Source organism: Molothrus aeneus, chromosome 12 (assembly GCF_037042795.1).
Source record: "Molothrus aeneus isolate 106 chromosome 12, BPBGC_Maene_1.0, whole genome shotgun sequence".
In the NCBI taxonomy this organism is placed as follows: Eukaryota; Metazoa; Chordata; class Aves; order Passeriformes; family Icteridae; genus Molothrus; species Molothrus aeneus.
The window spans coordinates 13630916-13650283 of NC_089657.1; the positions used below are offsets into that span (position 1 = coordinate 13630916).

At 36.5% G+C, this 19368-nt stretch overlaps 1 protein-coding gene across 3 annotated transcripts in view; it reads right to left on the reverse strand.

The window, feature by feature from the left end:
• The window catches only part of CACNA2D3 (calcium voltage-gated channel auxiliary subunit alpha2delta 3), a 388352-nt gene that overhangs the window by 289565 nt on the left and 79419 nt on the right, over nucleotides 1-19368 (reverse strand). For all 3 annotated transcript variants that reach the window (XR_010784371.1, XM_066557980.1, XM_066557979.1), the window contains exon 3: nucleotides 14837-14953. Coding sequence is in view for 2 of the 3 variants with exons in the window: in XM_066557980.1 (XP_066414077.1) it covers nucleotides 14837-14953 (117 nt within the window). In the remaining variant the exon portion in view is untranslated. The remainder of the gene's footprint in view (nucleotides 1-14836; nucleotides 14954-19368) is intronic.

Here is a 19368-nt window from a genome sequence, read left to right on the forward strand (position 1 = left end):
GACCACCAGACCTTGGTCACCAGCAGGTGAAGGCTTAGGATATTTCCTGCTGCCAGTCACTGCACATCACAGTATCATTTGCACTCAGCTACCAGAAACATACATGTTTTTTGATAAAAAAATATTAATCTGTGTTCAAGGATTGCAAATGGCTTCTCTGACTTTCTACTTATATAAATATGGGACTTTTCTCAGTGTTTTTTACCTTTCAAAAATATATTTCACTCTATTTCCTATCAAGTCAGAATCCCAGCATTTTTCAATTTTTTTTTTCTCTTCTGTACTACTTATTTTGAGATGAAAAGGAATTACAACAGAAATACTGGAAGTGCCAAATAGCATTACTGGGCAAAGAGTAGAAGCAGCTACAGAGAGAGCACAGGTTAAGACACCTGAAGCCCTGAAAGAGCTTCCCACACCCCAAACAGGCATGGGGACCTCTCCAGATCTGCATTAAGATACTGAAAGTTAAGACTTGGAAATGAGCTCCTTTTCAGTTGTTGCACATAGAGGACATTTGAATTTCTCTGTTCTCTTCTGCTTCAAAATTATTGCCTGTATTGAATGCTCTGAGGTTCATATCAAGCCTTGAGATCTTTAGAGATGATGAGATGAAGCTTGGTTTTAGCAGAACATTACAAAAGATGAGATCACTTTTACTAACAGTACAATCATATTAAATTTACAAAGTTTAACTCTAATATGACTTTTATTTTGAAGCTTTATTTTGCATTTATTCTTTTATTTTTATTATTACTATTTTTTAAAAGTCACAATGCTGCATGTTATAAAGAAATCTCTGGAAAAGACCAAATTATCTCTGCTGGAATTTGATAGGACAGTGGAGCACCTACTCTGAGACTGCCAAGTTATGATTCACTGAGCAGAGTCAAGGTTAGACCCAGATGCCAATAAAGATTCATTAAGTATGAAATACAATATCAGCAGTGTCTTTGTAATGACCCAAACGCTAATTTTGGCTCAGAGTACTCAAATTCCCCAGTGAGAGAAAGGGAAAGGGGAACAATTTCACAGCTTTTAACCATAAATGTGCTAATATGTAAAACACTGGAAAATATATTGGGAACAATGCAAAAGTGAGAGTAGGCAAGTGAAATACAACACTGCAAATTAAAAGTGTTTAGTTACATTTTTTCTTTTTTATTCTAAATCAAACAATTATTCCTTTTCCTAGTCATTTTAATTTTGTTATGATTACTCCACAAAAAATAAAGTTAAAATTATTTTCATCACCTAATTCATATATGATGTAATACCAGCAGACTAACCTAGCTTACTAACACTAAGGCACTTAGAGTAGAGAAAGGAATAGAAGTCATGAATTATTTGTCTATTCTCAACTCTTCATAAACAGCAAAAGAAAACTACTAGAAAAGGAAGGCTGTATTTCCAAAAGAAGCAGAATTGTACAGGAGGAAATATTGAGTTTAAAATGCTCTTTTTGAAGGAAAAATGGAAATAAAATACATACAACAACAAAATGAAATCTTACCCCAATAAAAAAGTATATTAACCACTTTGTGTTTTTATTAAATTTTATAGGTTCTTTTCATGCCAGTAGGTAATATTTCTTTGTCTCCCAAAAAGCATTATAAGAAACTAATACTGAAATCAGACTGAATGAAATTTCATCCAGGATTTAATCTTATGTTCTTTTACTTTGGTCTGAAATTAAATGTTCAGCCACTGAGCATTGCGGTGCAATTAATTTCTGGAGTAAAAATCACCATAGCACTTTCCCATTTCACTTCTTAAAGCATTAGTGCTTTGTAACACAAATAAGGGGAAACAAATAACAGACATTTATAATAGATAATGAAGACATTTCTCCTGCAAAACATTTTCTTAAATTCAGTCCCATTAGCAATAAGACAAATGTGCTGCTGCAGTCTGGTCCAAGCCCTCTGTGAGATCAGCTGCTGGTGCTAATAATTTCTGTCTGGACAAAGGTCCACACTGCAATCAGGATGGCTCAGTCAATGTGTTAACTGTGACAGACTCAATGCAGGGGATTAAGCAGGAATTGAAACTAAATTATTTTTGTCACCACACACGTAGACTGAAAGGAAAAGCAGCCAAATTTACTGTCCAAGATGTTTTCCTTTATCCCAGCAGCAATGATAACACAAAAAACATTTTGTGTGATATAAAGAAAAAAATCCCACTTCATTGTTTTTGTTTTTAATCTGAATGTATTTTATATATGACATCAAAAGTTTTTCTACATCAGAACTTTAAACTTTTATGGGGTTACAATGAGTGAATGTGTGTGAGTTTATCTTGCCCTGTAAGTGCCTTGGAAGACTTTTACTTCAACAAATTAAAATTAACCAGAAATCAAGGATACCATTCACATCAGCAGCCACAGGGGCCCCTGCCTTGTAAGATTTGCATGAACAGTGTGGATTTATCTTGTAGGGAGCACAGTAAATGCAGGGCTGTGCCAAAGGAGCATCTGCCCCAGGACTGGCACTACACTCTCCTGGAAGAAATGCACAATGCTTGTGCCTTCCTGAACATGCCCAAGTCTCTGCCTTCCTGAACGCCAGCATCCTTACACCTGAAATGCTGAGCATCCTCCCGAGTCCTGCTCCACAGCGTAAGCAGAATAATGCAAGATCAATCTGTGTCTGACAGGAAGCACCACACTACCCCACAATGCTCACCTCCCCTGCTGCAGAATGAAGCTATTTAAGGCTTCATTCATTCATGCATAATATATGAAAGGTTTCCACATTTGTCTTAGCTCTGCTACCTTAGATGAAACATTTTAGTTGTGTCATTTAGAAAACCTAGAGTTTGTGTTGACTACATCCTACATCCCTTTAACTCAGGGAATCCTCAGCAGGAGCAGCTGGACTTTTACAATTTTGCAATTACAGAAGATGAAGTTGCTCCTTTACCTGCCACATTCTAAAGAGCTACCAACAGTAAAAACACATAGGCCTACAGATTGTCACAATATGTGCCATAAAAAAGTTTCAAGAACATATAATATAAAAGCCATTGTTTTGTACTTTTTAATCATTTTTAAATTATGCTCTCTTTCTCTGCTGGTTCTGTAATAAAACCACATCCTTTTCTGTGCCATCACCTGACTGTATCATCAGAGATTATGATGACACAACTACATTCTCTCACCTGTTCCACTCATATTCCACATATATAGACTAAGTCTTGCACAACTCAATCTGCAAAGGTCTGAGTTTCTCCTGAACATTGCTTTGGGTTTGCACAAGGCAGCCTGGCCAGTGCCACCTGCATGGTTCAGTTTCTTTGAGCTCAGAAAACAAGGTGATAGATGAGGAGAAGAAAAAGCCATAAGCAGGCAGCAATTTTCAAATAAAATATCACTTTTAAAATAAGAATACAGCAGCACCCACAGAACTGTGTTATGAGCCCAGACTATCTGATCTTTCAATTCATCAAATAATTTTTGAAGTTGAATTCTTCAAGCCATGAACAGAACCTCAGCACAGAGAGACACAGGAGAGCTCCCAACCCCTCTGCAGCAGTGATTGCTGGAGTAAAGGACTTGAGAAACAGGACAAAAGCCTTGGTCTGTTTTCTCAGTAAATGATTTCAGCTTATGGCAATCTGTTTTATGGGCTTCCTGATTTAAAGGTTGTCCATTAGTATATTAATTAGCCACCTATGGACTCATCTTTTATCAATCTATCCAATTCCTTATTGAACTTCTGTCAAAAATAAAGACCAAGAGGTTGGGGATTTAATTACCAGATCATGAGCATGGAGTTATCTAAAAGCAAAAGGAAAATAGCTATTCCCATTTCTCTAACAATTCATAGTGACATTTAAATGAAAATTGCTTAACTCACAAATCAAGACAAAATTTCCATTTTTTATGTCAAAAATATTCCCATTAAGATTATTTAGTTTTCTTAAGCCCATCTCAAATGTAATGTTTTTCAAGTGTAAAAAAGTAAAACCCCATAAATATCCATAGATGCAACACAGTTAAGATAAATGCAAAATTAATGACTCAAGAATTACTAATTTACTGGCACATTTACAGAGTGCTAAATTACCATCTCACTACAAGTTATGGGAAATGAGTTATAAAAGTATTATTTTACTGACAAAACCCAGTTTTTACAATATAATGGAAAATTATAAGCCAATCTTTTTTAATAATAGATGTTATTCTAGCCTGCTCAGTGTGTTAAAAAAAGAAAAAAATCCCCATGTTGTGCTAGCCCCAAGTGGTTTCAAAACCAGAAAATTCACTGATGAAAGAAACCAAGGTATAAACTAGCAAATAAAGATGTTTACCAGGGTTCTCCCTTAACCTGTGCCAAAGGTTTACCAGCTACAGTGGTCTTAAACAATCACTTATCCTCACATTTAAGAATTAAAGAATTAACCTGAGATGTCCCTGATTTTTTTTCTGATGTATAAGAATCTGCCCTGTAATCCCTTAGGGGAGGCGGTAGTGTGCAGTCCATGTTATGGTAGACCTGGCAATGGGGATGTGAAGCTACATGAAATCTCCAAATGCTCCTTAACTCCTTTCCTGCACACAGATTTTGCTGTGCCTTTTGCTGTGCCTTGCTTCTCCAGGTCCAGCTTCTTTTTAAAACAAAGACTCACGAGTACAGAGCAGCTCTTTCCTTTTTGCTTGTATATACTACTGCTCTTAAATGACCCATTGAAAATACAGGGCACAAGATTTTTCTGTAATGTAATATTTCTGTAGTGCTTTGTGCCACAATGATTACTGTAATTCAAACTTTACATTTAAAAAAAACCCCACAGACTAATCAATAAAATTTCAATTTATAGTATTAGTTTGGAACTGTTTATTTCTTACATGAAACACCTCTTTTGTTATGATTTACTCAAAGAATTTGCCCTCCTGGAGTACTTGCACAGCACCAGAAGCAATCATCCAAGATCTGCTGTGCTAGCTTAAATGACAAAGAAATGCATGTAGGCCAAGAATACATGGCTGTGTATCTATTCATGTGGAGGTAAAGGAAATTAAAAAGTGATCTCTATAATTTATTGTTTGTTCCCTTCACTACAAATAATTTTAGAACATACACCAAAGGTAATGTGGCATAATTACATGGCATTGAAATCAAGATGCTCCTGAAATAAATGACTAAACTTGTTTTTCCACAGCCCCTGCAGCAATGACACAGTGATTAGGATAACTAATCTATATAACTAATAATAACCTTCCTTCCAAATTTAAAACACTACAAAATCAAAGCTCACACTTTTGCTCCCCCCACGCAGGGATTTTTAACTTTGTGTCTCCTCGAAACAGAAAAGCAAACTCCAGCCCAGGTGTCAGATTCTGCACCTGCTCTCACCCAAGTGTGCTGCAGTTCTTGCCAGAGCTGGGGGCCTCAGCTGTTCCTGCCACAAATCCTAAATCTCCAACAGGAATCTATTAGGATGCTGTTGGCTGTGTGTGCACATGAAAGCTTTGCCTAGACATTTTTGTGAAGCCTCTCATTCAGAGTCTGTCTTTGGAAGTAATTGAAAATCCATTAACATTTTAATTTTAGGCATAATTTGATCAATTAGTTAAATTGATCAACAACAAGACTATTATTTTAGTAAGAGTCCTTCCACCCCTCCTACCAGCCCTAAAGCTGGTTGGTCTCCAGTGTCACAGACTGAAATACCACGGAATTTGTGCCCTGTGATACTCAGGATGAGTCCCTCTATTCAGCAGAATCTCAAATCTATCAACATGTGCCATGTGGGAGCCACCTTGCCTTATTCCCTAGGAAAACAAAATTTTCAGTCTTGTTTCTATTTTACTGACCCTGTAGAGATTAAGGTCACTGATTTGGAGCATTTTGCTCAGACACCCAGGGTCTGAGTCAGAGCTCAGCTTTCTGCAGCCACCACACACAAGGAACTGCTCAGCTCCAGACAGGAGCAGACTCTCACCCTCTGGTACAGCAGGCACAGCAAAGCACATTTTAGCTCAGCTACACACAACATACCAGACCTGAAGGGACATCTAAGTAATTAGATCATTTCCCTAAACAACTGCAGAGTCACCAGAGTTTAAAAAATCATCCAAATGGTTGGTTCAATAGAGTTCTAAGCCATCACCACAAATTCCTTGAGAAAATAAAAAAAGCAGTGTCCATCATATGATCCAACTCATTCCTGTCTCCCATCTCTTTCCTGGGCCTTACTCTTACAAATATTTTTCATGCCATGCAATGAACAAGATCCTAATTAATCTAAGGGAAAGAAAACCTCTCTTAGCTTTTTTTGGGGGGGGTTTCTGCACTGGGTAATTCTTTGATCTTAAAATTTTTAGGCCATTCTGCAGAGCTGTGCCACAGCTCAATGGAGTAAAAATAAAGGAGATAGAGGAGAAAAGGAGAGGTGAGCAAGCACCTGTGGAATCCAGAAGAGAGATTTCTTTTTTAAGAGCCATTGCCAATTTGCAAGTATGTCAAAGTACTAGCCAGGACAATGCAGAACTCTAACATTAGCAAAAAAACTCGAGCCTTTTTCTTGGTATTCATCAAAAGGAACATGAGTTTTGAACATTTGAAATCCTAGTTACAGCACAAATCTGATGTTTTATTGCAGCTGTATTTCAGACAGCTGTTAAAACACAGTTCAAAACAAGACCATTAACTAAATGTTTGGTTAACTCACTCTCAAAATAAGCCCCTGCTTTTCCAAAGGAAAAAAAGAAAAAAGAAAGGAGTTTATCTCATTGTTGGTCTGCTTTTGTCTCCCAAAACACATACCACCAGTAGTGATAATCCTGATGTTATGATTTAATTCCAGCAGAAATTGTGACCACCTGAAATTCAGTGCTGCTGGGAAGAGTTTCTTTACCCCCACCCCTGTCAGCAGCTCCCTGAAAGGATGAGCTTAAAAAGGACACTGTGAGAGTCCATGAAGTTCCCCAGCCTTAAAGAAGCTGTTCAGCTGGGAGGAGCACAGTGGGTTTATTTTATAAACCTATAAAGTGTAATTCCATTCAAATTAGAAGCTAAAAGAAACTGTAGTGTCCAGAGAAAATAAGATGAGCCAGAGTAACTTCTGAAGCAGTAGGTGTTAAAAATCCAAAAGATGAGAGAGCAAGGAAATGCACTGACCATTGGTGAGCATGTTTAGAATACAGAATTAGCTGTTAGAGACATGAAAAATCAACTAAACTGGAATTATTTTAGATTAAGCAGGCTTCTTCCTACCTAATTACACTAGAGTCAAGCTCAAGAAAGGTGGAAGTGAAGGGGATAAATGGGGTATTTGCCCTCAGTTACGTGTGTAGGGGGCTCTTCTTGTGCCATGGTGCTCCAGGGGCAGGTCAGGCTGGGCCAGCACTCCTGACCCAGCACAGTCCCTATCACAGAGCAGAGGGAAGGGTTAATGCTCATAAAAAAACACTCATGAATTCTCTTTGCACCTCTTTTCACTGAAATGCTTCTGAGCACTTCAGAATGAAGAATCCCACAGAGATGATAGTCTCTCTCCTCCTCAAAATATTGATAAATGACCATTCATTAAATGCTTCCAAGAAAGGCATTAACAGGCTCCTCCTCACTGCTGCTCCTGGAGCAGAGGAGTTTCCATTCATGGAATGGAAAAAGGAGGCAGCAGCATGGAAACCTGCTCTGCACAGGCTGAGCAATCTCTTAAAGGAAGAGAGATTTTTTTATTACCTAAAGCATTAAAGCAAATGAACAGAAGGTTTCAGAAAACAGGCTAATGTTACATGAACAGCAAGTTATAGTGCATCTTCTCAAGAGAATATTTATAATCAATTAAAAATAGGTATCAATAAACCCTCTAAAATTAATATGACACCAAACATCTATAATTTCTTTGATACAAAAGTATTTCTTTTTATAATTCCAACAAATAGATTCAATGATATGTATTTACAATATGAGATCAGGAGCCTAATTGAAAATTGAGAAGATGACAGTTGTGCAAGTGAAATTAAGTTTTAATTAAAATATTACTATTTGAAGTTTAAATCCCACATTGAGCAGAAAGTTGGACAATATGACTTGGTTCAAGTAATTAATGTTAATGTAAAGCACTAAAATATGCTAATACCCTAAAACACTGATAAGAAAGAAGGATAAATAAGACTAATTTATCCTACTTCATTCTTCCAAAACTACTCTACTGTTTTTTCCTGCTCTCTGAAGCACTATTTTATGTTGATTGCAGAGACTGAATGATACATGCTGTCACAGTGAAGTCTAATACAGGAACTAATCCATGAAGTAGCTGGATTTCCTCACTGTATTTTCACATAAATGCTACATAGTTGAATGCACTATCTTTAAATACTTTTTCCTTCTTTTCTTGGCACTGGAGGTGAGACCATCATAATTGTCTCCTGCAGCAAATGCTTTGAAGTTTTCTTTACAAGTCTTAATTTTTTTCCTTTTTATGTTATGACTACTTTTTCTTTTTTCTAAATTTCAACTTCAAGAAATTCACTAAATTCCCTAAGACTGACTAGACCATGGATTCTTTGTTTCCTTTAACATAACAACAAGACAGGATTTCAAAGACAGACAAAATCCAAAGATGGTTCAAAAGGCTTTACTTTTTGTAGATATTTATTTCAACTCTACCCAGACATGAAAGCTCTACGTTTGCAGAGCTGTAGTAGAATTTTCTCCAGCAGGGATGAGCTGGGAGCAGGAATTCCTGGATATTGCACATCCTGTACATGACTCCCTGGAAATCCTGGCAAACACATATCCCCCAAAACATCTCCCTGAAGTTTTCACTGGTTTTCTTTTCATTCTCTCCCACTGAGCTTTTCCATGTTTCACCTCTTCCCCCCTGCCAGGACCTGTTCTGACAGCTCAACTAACCTGGGTTTTAGGACATAGGAGAGTTAAATATTTCATCAATGCACTTGGGCTCCCTGCTATGATTCAGAGTGGTCTACAGACAGAAAAACTAACTTCCATTAAAGCTGTCTATTCCACATTTATTCCATTACACACAGGTATGAGGTAAACTGATTTTACCTATTTCATTTATTCCTCCCGTTTACCAGCAAATGTACCTGAGGGCAGTCTGAGCTCTCACACCACAGCCATGGGATGTGAATGAAGGTTAAAGAGAAAAGAAGCCCACCCACACTCCAATAAAAATAGATTCCCCACCCCTCCCTTTCAGAGCTCATAGCAGTATCTGTTCACAAATACAAAAATTTCTTGACAAACTCAAAGAATTAAAAAGAGAAGCAGCAAGGTGGGATTTAGTTGATCTGCACTAGAATAGGTTTGCCAATCCCTCATTTGTTGACTATCCTAAATTCTACACATTTACCAAAAGCAATCTTCAAGTCCAATAGCAATAAAGAAGAAAAAAATTTACTGTGCCTTTAAATATTCTCCAGATGATGGCTATCAAGGTTATGTATTATGCTATTGAATACTCCACTGTCAGGGGATTGCTATCCATCTTTTCATTTTCTAATGTATTCCAATTTTCAAAAAAGTAAAAATAAAGCTCTTCATGCTTTCAAGAACCCAAATTTATTACTGACACATGAAGGAGACCAGTAAAACTATGAGCAAATTTAAATGACACCAAAATTAAATAGCAACAATTACAGTTAAAATACTAAATGTGAATACAAAAATATTGCTGAAAACCTTTAATTTGTTAGCAGTAATTAACACAACTGTAGCCATCTCTCCTTTATTCCTTATGTCTTTATTCTGTCAGTTAAAACTATTTATAGTGATACTGGGTTGATTCACCATAATTTCCTTCCACCCACAACCATCTATAATTTTTTTCCCTCAGTAATTTTATAAACTTAATGTTGAAGTTTTTTTTTTTTCATTTCCATCTGCAGATTAAAAAACCCCTCTATTGCTATATTTAAAATAAAAAAATCAGGGGTCAATACAGCCCCCATTTGGCTGCAGCTGTAAAGAGTTCACATTGATATTCATTTTTCTTCTAATTCTACAGATGCAAATTAGCTCAAGGAAGGAACTTAGTTTATTCTATCTTTGAAGTAGTGAGCCCAGAAAAGTAATATGTTTTGACATTAAATATCTATTTCTATTCTATTATATAAATATAAAATATGAATGATTATTTGCTTCTCTTCTCAAGAATGCCATTCCCGATCTAGCCTTGATCAAAGTGATAGAAAATCAGAATGAAAATACAGTGCAATAAAATGCACAGTAGGCATTCAAGCCAGTGCACATTTAAAACAGTCTCCAAAAAAAAAAATCATTTCAGAATGCACCTGGAATATTCCTCACTGTTGCCTAAAATAGGAAGGAACTTGCCACTAAGTTACACACTAAAAATAAGTTAAATTCCAAGTACACTGAAGGAAAGATTAAAGTATTTGGAGGTGGTTTGTAAATAAAGCTACAGTTACTGACTACAGTATTCAGTATTAATTTTTTACTGAGCTTTCCTACACTCTATGAAACCTTTTGCAGTGCTCTGAATGAAGAAGCACTCCCTAGCAACTTTCACTCTCAGCTTTGAATTACTTGCGGTGATCTTTTGCTCATCAAATCAAGTTCATTTTGCACCCATTAACACATCACTTTAAATAAAAATTCATTTATTGACCAGGACACCAATTCACCAGTATTTGATTTGAAATATCTGAATGCAGTATGTGCTGTTTAATACTTTCTTACATATATATGTACATGCAGAAAAACCATAGTGAATTGCAGCTGTTGATACGGCACATATAAACCCCAAAATGCACATCTGAAGATCTGCACCCACACAAATACACATGTGCACACTAAAATGTGCACACCACATATGCATATAAGTAAGCACAAATATCTCAAACACATACATTGCTCGAACTGTGCATAAACCGTACCATCCTAACAGTACCCAAAAAAAAAAGCTTAAAGACTGGTGTAAAAATCATCAGTGGAAAAAAAAAATCCATTTCTCTTCATTGCAAATGTTTGTTAAATGTAAATGCTAATATTCTACTCCTTGGAAGAACATTTGTCTGCGTGTGGAATTTCATGATAAAAGGCTTTAGAGTCCCAGGTTTCTCTAGATAAACCCCGCTGGTTTACTGATGCATGAATGCACTGAAATTGAATTACTGTACAACAGCAATTACTTTTCACAGTACAGTTATAATGAGAATCAGCTTCACAATGAACACCAGGTAGCTATAGTAGGAAAAGTTAATAAAAAGAAGCCTCTTATTTGCATTTTCCATGCAGCAAGTGTAGTTGCCTTAAAGAAAAACCATCCTTAACACTTGATTTGCCATCATAGCAGTGAATCAACAATAATTTTTATAGCACCTCTTTATTTGCCAGAAAATATTAATGAAATCAAAATTTTAGTACTAAGCTAAAGTTATAATAATAGCTTTTCAAACATTCCCTAATAACTTGGTTATCTTTCATTTTGCTCTTTTTCTCTTCCCTCTAGCCTTCGATTTTTTCCCAGTATGTCAATAACTAGGAAAAGTAAAAGCACCAAATGAACAATTTTAACCTCTTTTTCACTATCAAGTTTGTTGGCATGGTCATTGTTACCTACTGAGCATTATGTCACATAATTCATTCCCATTCAGTTTCAAATTAGTAAAGTCACTGAAGTATCATAAAACCTTTAAAAATTATATTCAAAAGAAATCATAGGTAACTTTAAGACTGATGAAGCAAACTTCCTATGAGTGAAATCAGTAAAAGTCCCAGAAAAGCAGCAATACCTCAAGTGACAGCAGACTACACAAAGGTCTCAAATGGATTATTTGTGTTTGGCTGTAAAATTAAAACAACTGCTGAACAGTACAGGAAACGTGTCTGTGTCTGTCACCTTATGGACAGTAAGATTTTTCCCATCTCAAGCTTTGTAATATTAAAAGTAAATGGATTCATTTACCTTTGTCACAGATAGAAACAAAACACCAGAGGCATTGAACCAAAACACAGCTCACAGGGATTTTAACTTAATTCATGTCACAAATACTTCAAAATAAAACACAAAGCTGCCTGCCTGAAATTCAATCAGGTAGGGCAGCTTTAGGAAGGAAATGGTTAACAGGAATATCCTGAACTGATATAAACCTAAGGTAAATAGTGAACACTGGGGAGAAGGAGTGGGGGGGAATGTTGCTTGCAAGGTTTTCCATCAGAAAGTAGATGACAAAAGGTTATATAATTGGTTTAGTACTTTCAGTTTTCCATTTATCTTATGTATCTGACAGAACAAAAATAGGACAATTTGTGATAGGATAATTGCATACTGAAGGGTAATTCAAACAGGGAATGAATATGATAAAAATCACACTGAACCAACTAATCACCATGAAAAGCGATGAGACAGAAAGATAAAAATTCATCCAGAATATTAAGGGGGAGAAGGGAGAAGAGTTCACATGTGATTAGTAGCTTCAAAAAAGTTCATATGTTTGAAAGCATCAAGGAGAATCAAAACAAAAAAAGAAACCAAAAAAAACCTCCACAAAAACTCATTCTTCTTGACCTTTTCTACAAATCAAACACTGTATGTGCTATGAATTTTTGAACACTTTCAGAGTGCTTCATCTGCTAACACCTGAAGAAGTATGTTTAGCCCAAAATGCTTCTGGATAAAACATTTTAATGTGTACTTGAAGCAAATTCACTCAGTGGTGTAGGGTAACAATTTGGGCTAATATTGGAACACATTTTCTGAGTTCTTGGACTTGCAGCCTCACAATCATGTCCCCGTTATTTCTAAGGCCGAGGGATGTTTTGTATGGTATTCTTCATTTAGGACTCCCTCCAACATCACCACCAATATACCTGACATATTGCTCTGAATTGTACATTTCAGTGCTCTTGCACAAGTTTCCATCAAAAGCTTATGTCAAAATTCAAGCATTTTAGAGACAAGATGATCCAGTACCAGGATGGAACAGAGCTCTTAAGTGTAGAGGAGTTTTCTAATTCCCATCTCACCTCCCCAGATATGAGGGGAAAATTAGTTGTGATGAACCAAGGATGAAATTTTTGCAAAACTTGTGTTGTACCGAAGGTTTTTGTACTTCTCAAGATGCAAATTACCAAGCACTACTTACTACTAGAACAGAATGGGTCATTCTTTACATCTCTAGCATCAAAAAGGACCAATTTATATAATTAAGCAAAAATTAATAGCTTAATTTGAAAGTACACTAAACAGATCATTTCTTAAAAGAAGTAACCCTGTCCAAACCATGCTTTTAGCTTCCTTTCCAAAGATGGAAACCTTCCAGAAAGGCTGTGGATTTCAGTCACTTTTTCCAGCACTAAAACCCATTCACTCAAGATTACACGCATGGTTTAACTTCGCGGAATTTGGGCTTGTTTTCACTCAGAGCATGGTGGTCTATATTGATCCTGTATTTTTTTTCCCTCCTTAGATAAAAACACCATCTGTATGAAGAGACCAAACCTGTTCTAAACATTTGTTATGAAGCTCTAATTGAGACACAAACTGCTCCTCCCCACCCCACTCCTCCCTGGTGGAATTCTATTCCCTCACCAGCCAAGTGTGCAGCTCGCTGGTCACCTCTCGCTCTGAACAAGTGCTGCTCCAAGAATGCTTTGTTCACATTATGATCTCAGGGGAGCAGTTTTCTCTGCAAAGAACAAGGAAAAGGGTCCTCCCCCTTCCCCAAGTCAATATTCTTCAGGCTTCTGGAAGCTGTTGCACACATATTAAAGTGTAGTTTTTCCTCTGAAAAACACACTGTAAAAATAGCATTGCGGGGTTCCATGTTTATTGTCTTTCTCTGCTTCCCTGCCAAGTGAGCTCAGTTTTACAAGCTGAAATATGTTTTACTTCACTGCCAGCCCTGAAAATTCAACCTCTTAAACGCAGCCAAATTCCTTCCTCCCTTTTGCACCATAACAAATAATACAAGGCTGAGGGTGGAATCGTATCCTCAGTCACACAAAAGGAATCCCTGTCCTCGGGTGATACCTCCAGCTCTGCAGTGGAGACAGGAGGATCTTCAGCTCAATTGAGCAGCTAAGTTTGGCTGAAATAGAGCAGCTGATGGTAAACAGCAGTACCATAATGTCCTGTGAGTTTGCTGACAGGGGTGATGCCACACTCTTCCAGGCAGTGACCTCAATTTCTAACAAAGAATAATGCAAAAGGAAAACTACAACAGGAAGATTTTTTTTTTTTACTCTTTAGACCACACATGTTACAACAAACTCCTATTTGATATAACAAAACATAAAAACTTTTTTCTTGGTTTTATAGTAAGTCTAATTGACACCAAAGCTATTAGAAAAGGAGGATCAGAATGGAGATAGAAAAATAAAAAAAAAAAAAAATCAGAGAGCAGACTAGTTCTTCAGTGATCATTAACAAGTTGCCTGAAGAGTGATGCAGTACTTACCACAATTAAAATGTTTACCATTTGAAGTGTTTGCATCTTTTTCTGAACTAAAGGACAGTTACTGAACTCAGACATTTCCCTCCAATACTATTTGTATAATAATGAGCACTGAAATTAAGTCTGCTTTAGTTGGATATTTTAAAATCTAACATTTCAACCATATGCACTTAGGTTTTACTGCACACAGTGATGTGTTACAAACTCATATTGGAAATTGGTAGTCCCAATCTCATTGCACACTCTTACATTTGTCTATGATGGTATACATAATTTAAATCTATTCTCTTGAACAGTGATCCTAAAATACTTCTGAATGCTTTAGCATTTCCACTTCAGCACCTTCAATTGCTAGTACAGCCTTCAGAGCAGAGCCTAAACCATATATTTAGTTTTACATCATAGAAGGAAATAGCAGATTGTTCTGCTGCTTACCCGTACGGCTTCAGACTTCTTATGAAACATTTCTTCCATATTCTTTGCTAACTTTTTCACAAGCTGAAGGCCATCAATTTCTTCTATTGCAACATCTTTCTCATATTCTTTGTATTTCTGGAAGAAGAAAAGAAAAATAGGGAAAAGTTACAGGGAACCAGCTGAAATTTTGACAACTAATTATTCGTTTTATATTACACTTTTGCTGACATTCCTCATTTATTTGATGTTTATTTGCGTGACAGCAGGCTGCTTTGTGCCAAGATGCTGTCATGGGGAGAGAATAACTGGATTAGAACCAGAAGTCCATTTGAAAAGTAATAACAATATTTATCTCATGCACTGTAGGAAAACGATAACTCCCCTTCACAATGTTTAAATTACTCTTTCCCACAACTAAACAAGAGCCAAAAAAAAGTAACGAAAAATCCTTGTATCTCCTCCAAAAATCATGTAAAAACAGTGATATGATTGGCAATCCCTATGCCTTAGCAACCTAGAATCCTCCTCAGCTGAACTTCCTGTAGATGCCTATTTCACAAGATGTATACAAAACTTACATTAGGAGTACTCACACTACAAGCTTATCTAGACATGCTTAACTTTTCATGCAAAGAAAAGCCTAAACAGAGCACATCAACTTGAGCCTTCATCTAAACACAAGCATCAAAGCATCCTTTAGCCAATATCATGAGCATTATATTTCACAGTCTGAATAACTCTCAGAATGCCTAAGCACTAAAAATATATTGAAAACAAGTTTTATCCTCTATTTTCTGCATATCAATACTCCAAGGAAGCTTCGTAAAAATTTAATTATTAAAAAGAATTTCATGCTGAGGACATCCTTCTTCCCCACGTTCTTCCACTGCAGCCTGTACTCTAAGAACTGTTGGCTTCCACTCTGGCCATGGTTTGCCTCTCTCTCTAAAACATGCACAGTTTTGTTGAACTGATCCCTGCCCATCACCAAACCCTTCACCCGACCACAAACCTGCACCTCCATGGCACAGGGAGGGAGAGGAAGGCACACCTGCCTCCTCCCAATCAGCCCCTGTGCCAAAAATATCTCCCCAGCCTCTCCAGCAGACTTTGGGGCAACCCACAGTGTTTGAGTGAATAAAATGAAATGCTACCATTAAAAAAAAATTATCATTAAAATTTGCCTGCAGAATGATGATTTTTATAGAACTCCAGAGAGACAATGAAGAATAAGGTGACCAAAAACAGTGGTTCAAAGCAGCTGGATGAATATTAAAATGTTCAAAACAGTGAATAAGCCAGTTATGTCCTGGCTGGTGATGCAAGAAAGGACTCTTCTGTTAAGAGAATGCCTGCACATGTTGTACCCATTTCCCCCAACAAAACTAATTTTCAAGATAGACTGACACTTTGTACTTCCTTTAAACTTTACACTTCTCTGTAAAAACTTGTGCGAATGTTTTGATAATGAAACAATATTTAATAAAACAATTTGCAGACAATTTCAGAACGAAGTTAAAAATACAAAGTTGTCAGTAAATATTTAGGGCAATATTTTATATATGTAATTTCAGAAATAACTTCATTTTTCCACATTATTGCCTGTCATGAAATCTCTAGTCTGAGACCTTAATAGCAATCTAGCAACCTAAGAAACCTCAAACAAACCCCTTGCATTTCACTCCCTCAAGGCAGGCAGAGAGATTTGGGTTTTCCCCCCCCTTTGATCTGCACTTAGATACCATCAACAGAGTTCTGATTTCAACTCTTGAAGTCCATTTATGTCATTACTCGAGATAAAAGGGATTTTTCTAAAATAGAAAAATGCACTTTTATTTTTTATTCACTGGAGAAAATATAAGAGCACAGTAGACAAGAGAGGCAAATGCTATTGTAACCAACACCATGATAAAATGCAGTAAATGATCAGTAAACTGAAAACACTGCCAGTTAATTAATGATGTCAATGTCTGTCCACATCTCACAGGATTTGACGCTTTGGGGAATTTTAAACAAATCAAGTACAAATTTGAATCCCTTATTTCCAGCTGCACAGATCATGTTCAACATATCACCTCCTGATAAAAATGTTTCCTTTAGACTTGACCTTTGAGTTTTTAGAAAGTATTCTAAAATGCATCACTCGAAAAGACAGCTTTCAGGTCATCAGATTTATTGATTTGAGCTTTGCCATTGAGTGAAGAAAGCCAGGCAATTATTCACAGTGCTTGCCTGAAAACTGAATGGAACTGTTGAAACCCACAACATTTTCTAGGCACACAGAGCCCTACCACATGGTCTATTAGGCTCTTGTGAAAGCACATTAAAAAGCCACACTTCTCAATGTTGAGTAACGGGTACTTGTGAAAACTAAAAATAACTGGCACTCAAAAGAGATGTGAATGATTTCTTAACTCCTCATTTATGATCTTATAATTATGCCAGTTTATAGTAAATAAATGCATTTTTTCATCATTCAAATGCCAAAGTTCCAACACAAAAGAAGAAATTGGAAGAAACAGAAGATATTATTTCAGATCTATTTGAAAAGACCCCACATCTTGCATGGTGTGCAACTCTGCTCAGTTGCTGGAAACCTTAAAGAACATTTGCAACAAAACCAGGAGAGTTTGGTCTGCAAGACCCTGGGCAACCAAGAGGTTTATGTAATACATATTTTATACTTGGAATTCCACTGCCACAAAAAAATCACTTCTATCATTTTTTCAGCCATCACTGGGAGGTTCCAAAACAGGAGAAGTATGTGGTTGTAAAAAACTTGCAGCTGTTTTTGCTCTCCTGGTGCCTGGAGGGGAGAGGTGCCAGCCTGACCTGGGGGTGTCTGTGCCCTCAGTGCTCACTCTGCAGGATGCTGGGATTTAGATTCCACCCATAAAGAACTTGATTTTATAACAACTATCAATGCAGGAAACCTGAATCACACAGGATAGTGAAAAAACAAAACCAAACTACAATAAAACCACAACAAAGGCTGTCATTAACACTGCATTCTCCTCCTTTCACTGCAGAGGCTGTCTGACCTCCAGGCCCACATCCTTTCCCCATCACTAAATTTTTACATATTAAATTTGGGGTTAAGTTTCAATAAATTAAAACAGCAAAGGCATAGTCCCTCTAAAATGAATTTGAAAAAATTTTAAAATGAAATTATTATATTTTATGTCATCTTGAGAAAGCAGCATGACACTATTTTTCCAGTTAAGCAAAGTGAATAGTGGAGAAAACCAAGCTTTTGGGCCTTTATACTCCAGACTTGCAAACTGCCTTAGTGCACTACCACTATGAAGCTGCTCACACAAACAATGCCTTAAACTATCATTTCCCTTCCCTGTAAAAAAAATGAAACTGATGACAAAGTTGTTGTTTTCTTTTATTAAAAATAAAAAAACAGCCCTTAAGCTTTTTTTAATCTTCCCTAATTTTACTTCATTAAGAGAAACTGATAATTCTCATCATTTGTAACATAGGCAATAATACATGTGTATTTTTATTAAAAGGAGAAAAAATAGCTCTAACTTTGCTATAAACAATTGACTTGCTTAAAAAAGAGTATGAAATATTAGAGGCATAGTTGGAAACTTCTGATAAATGAATTTCCAATTGTCTAGAAGATGAAGCAGGTACAACTTCTGATTTGCTGCATTATAAAAAAAAAAAATACTTGAAATGCTGATTCTGTTGGCTTGCAAAAATCACCATTTGGTAAGAAATTCTCTAGAGAGACAAGACCATTTATCATTTGAGAAAGCCCACAAAAAATAAATTATTTCTTCAGTATCTGTTTTGCCAGATCATTTCACATAAGCACCGGGGAAAGACAGACAGTATTTCACTGTCAGAACCCTTAATGCTTTTATGTTTTTCACTGGTTTAGGTGTGGGAGTTTTTTCTTGGTAAGTGATCATCTAGAAATAACAAACCAAAAAGCTATCTGTACAAAACTCAGATCAGAAGTGTTTAATGCAATCTAAATATTTGGCACTGAAAGATAACACAAATACAGACAGACTAAGAATTGCTAACAAAAAAATTTACCAGAGTCCCCAAAACAAACAAAACCAAGCAAAGTCAAACCACACCAAAACCCATGGAGTTAGAGTGACCAAGGCAGGAAAAGAAATCCACTCCTGAAGCAAGACACGACTTCAGCTTCAATTTTTTTCTCCTTGTTTTTATTCTAAAGAGAAACATGGTCTTTGTGATCTTATTTGTATCTACTTTTATCAAGTCTAATCAAAATCAAGATATTCACCTTTGTGCCGTAAACAAAAATATTTCAAGTTACTTACATGTGTGCACACCATCCTTAGTCTCAGTCTTTGAAAAGGGCTCTGGTTGCTTTGTACATCTGCAGAACACTACCCATTTATGATGAAAATTCTCCCCCCTCCCTGGGATTTTCAGAGCCAGTAAATACCACTACCATCCTGATTAAAGAAAGGAATTCAACAGGAATCTTGCAATAATACTTTAAAAGTCATCTCTCTGTGTTGCCTGTTTGGAGCTGTAATTTGCCTCTGAGGTGCATT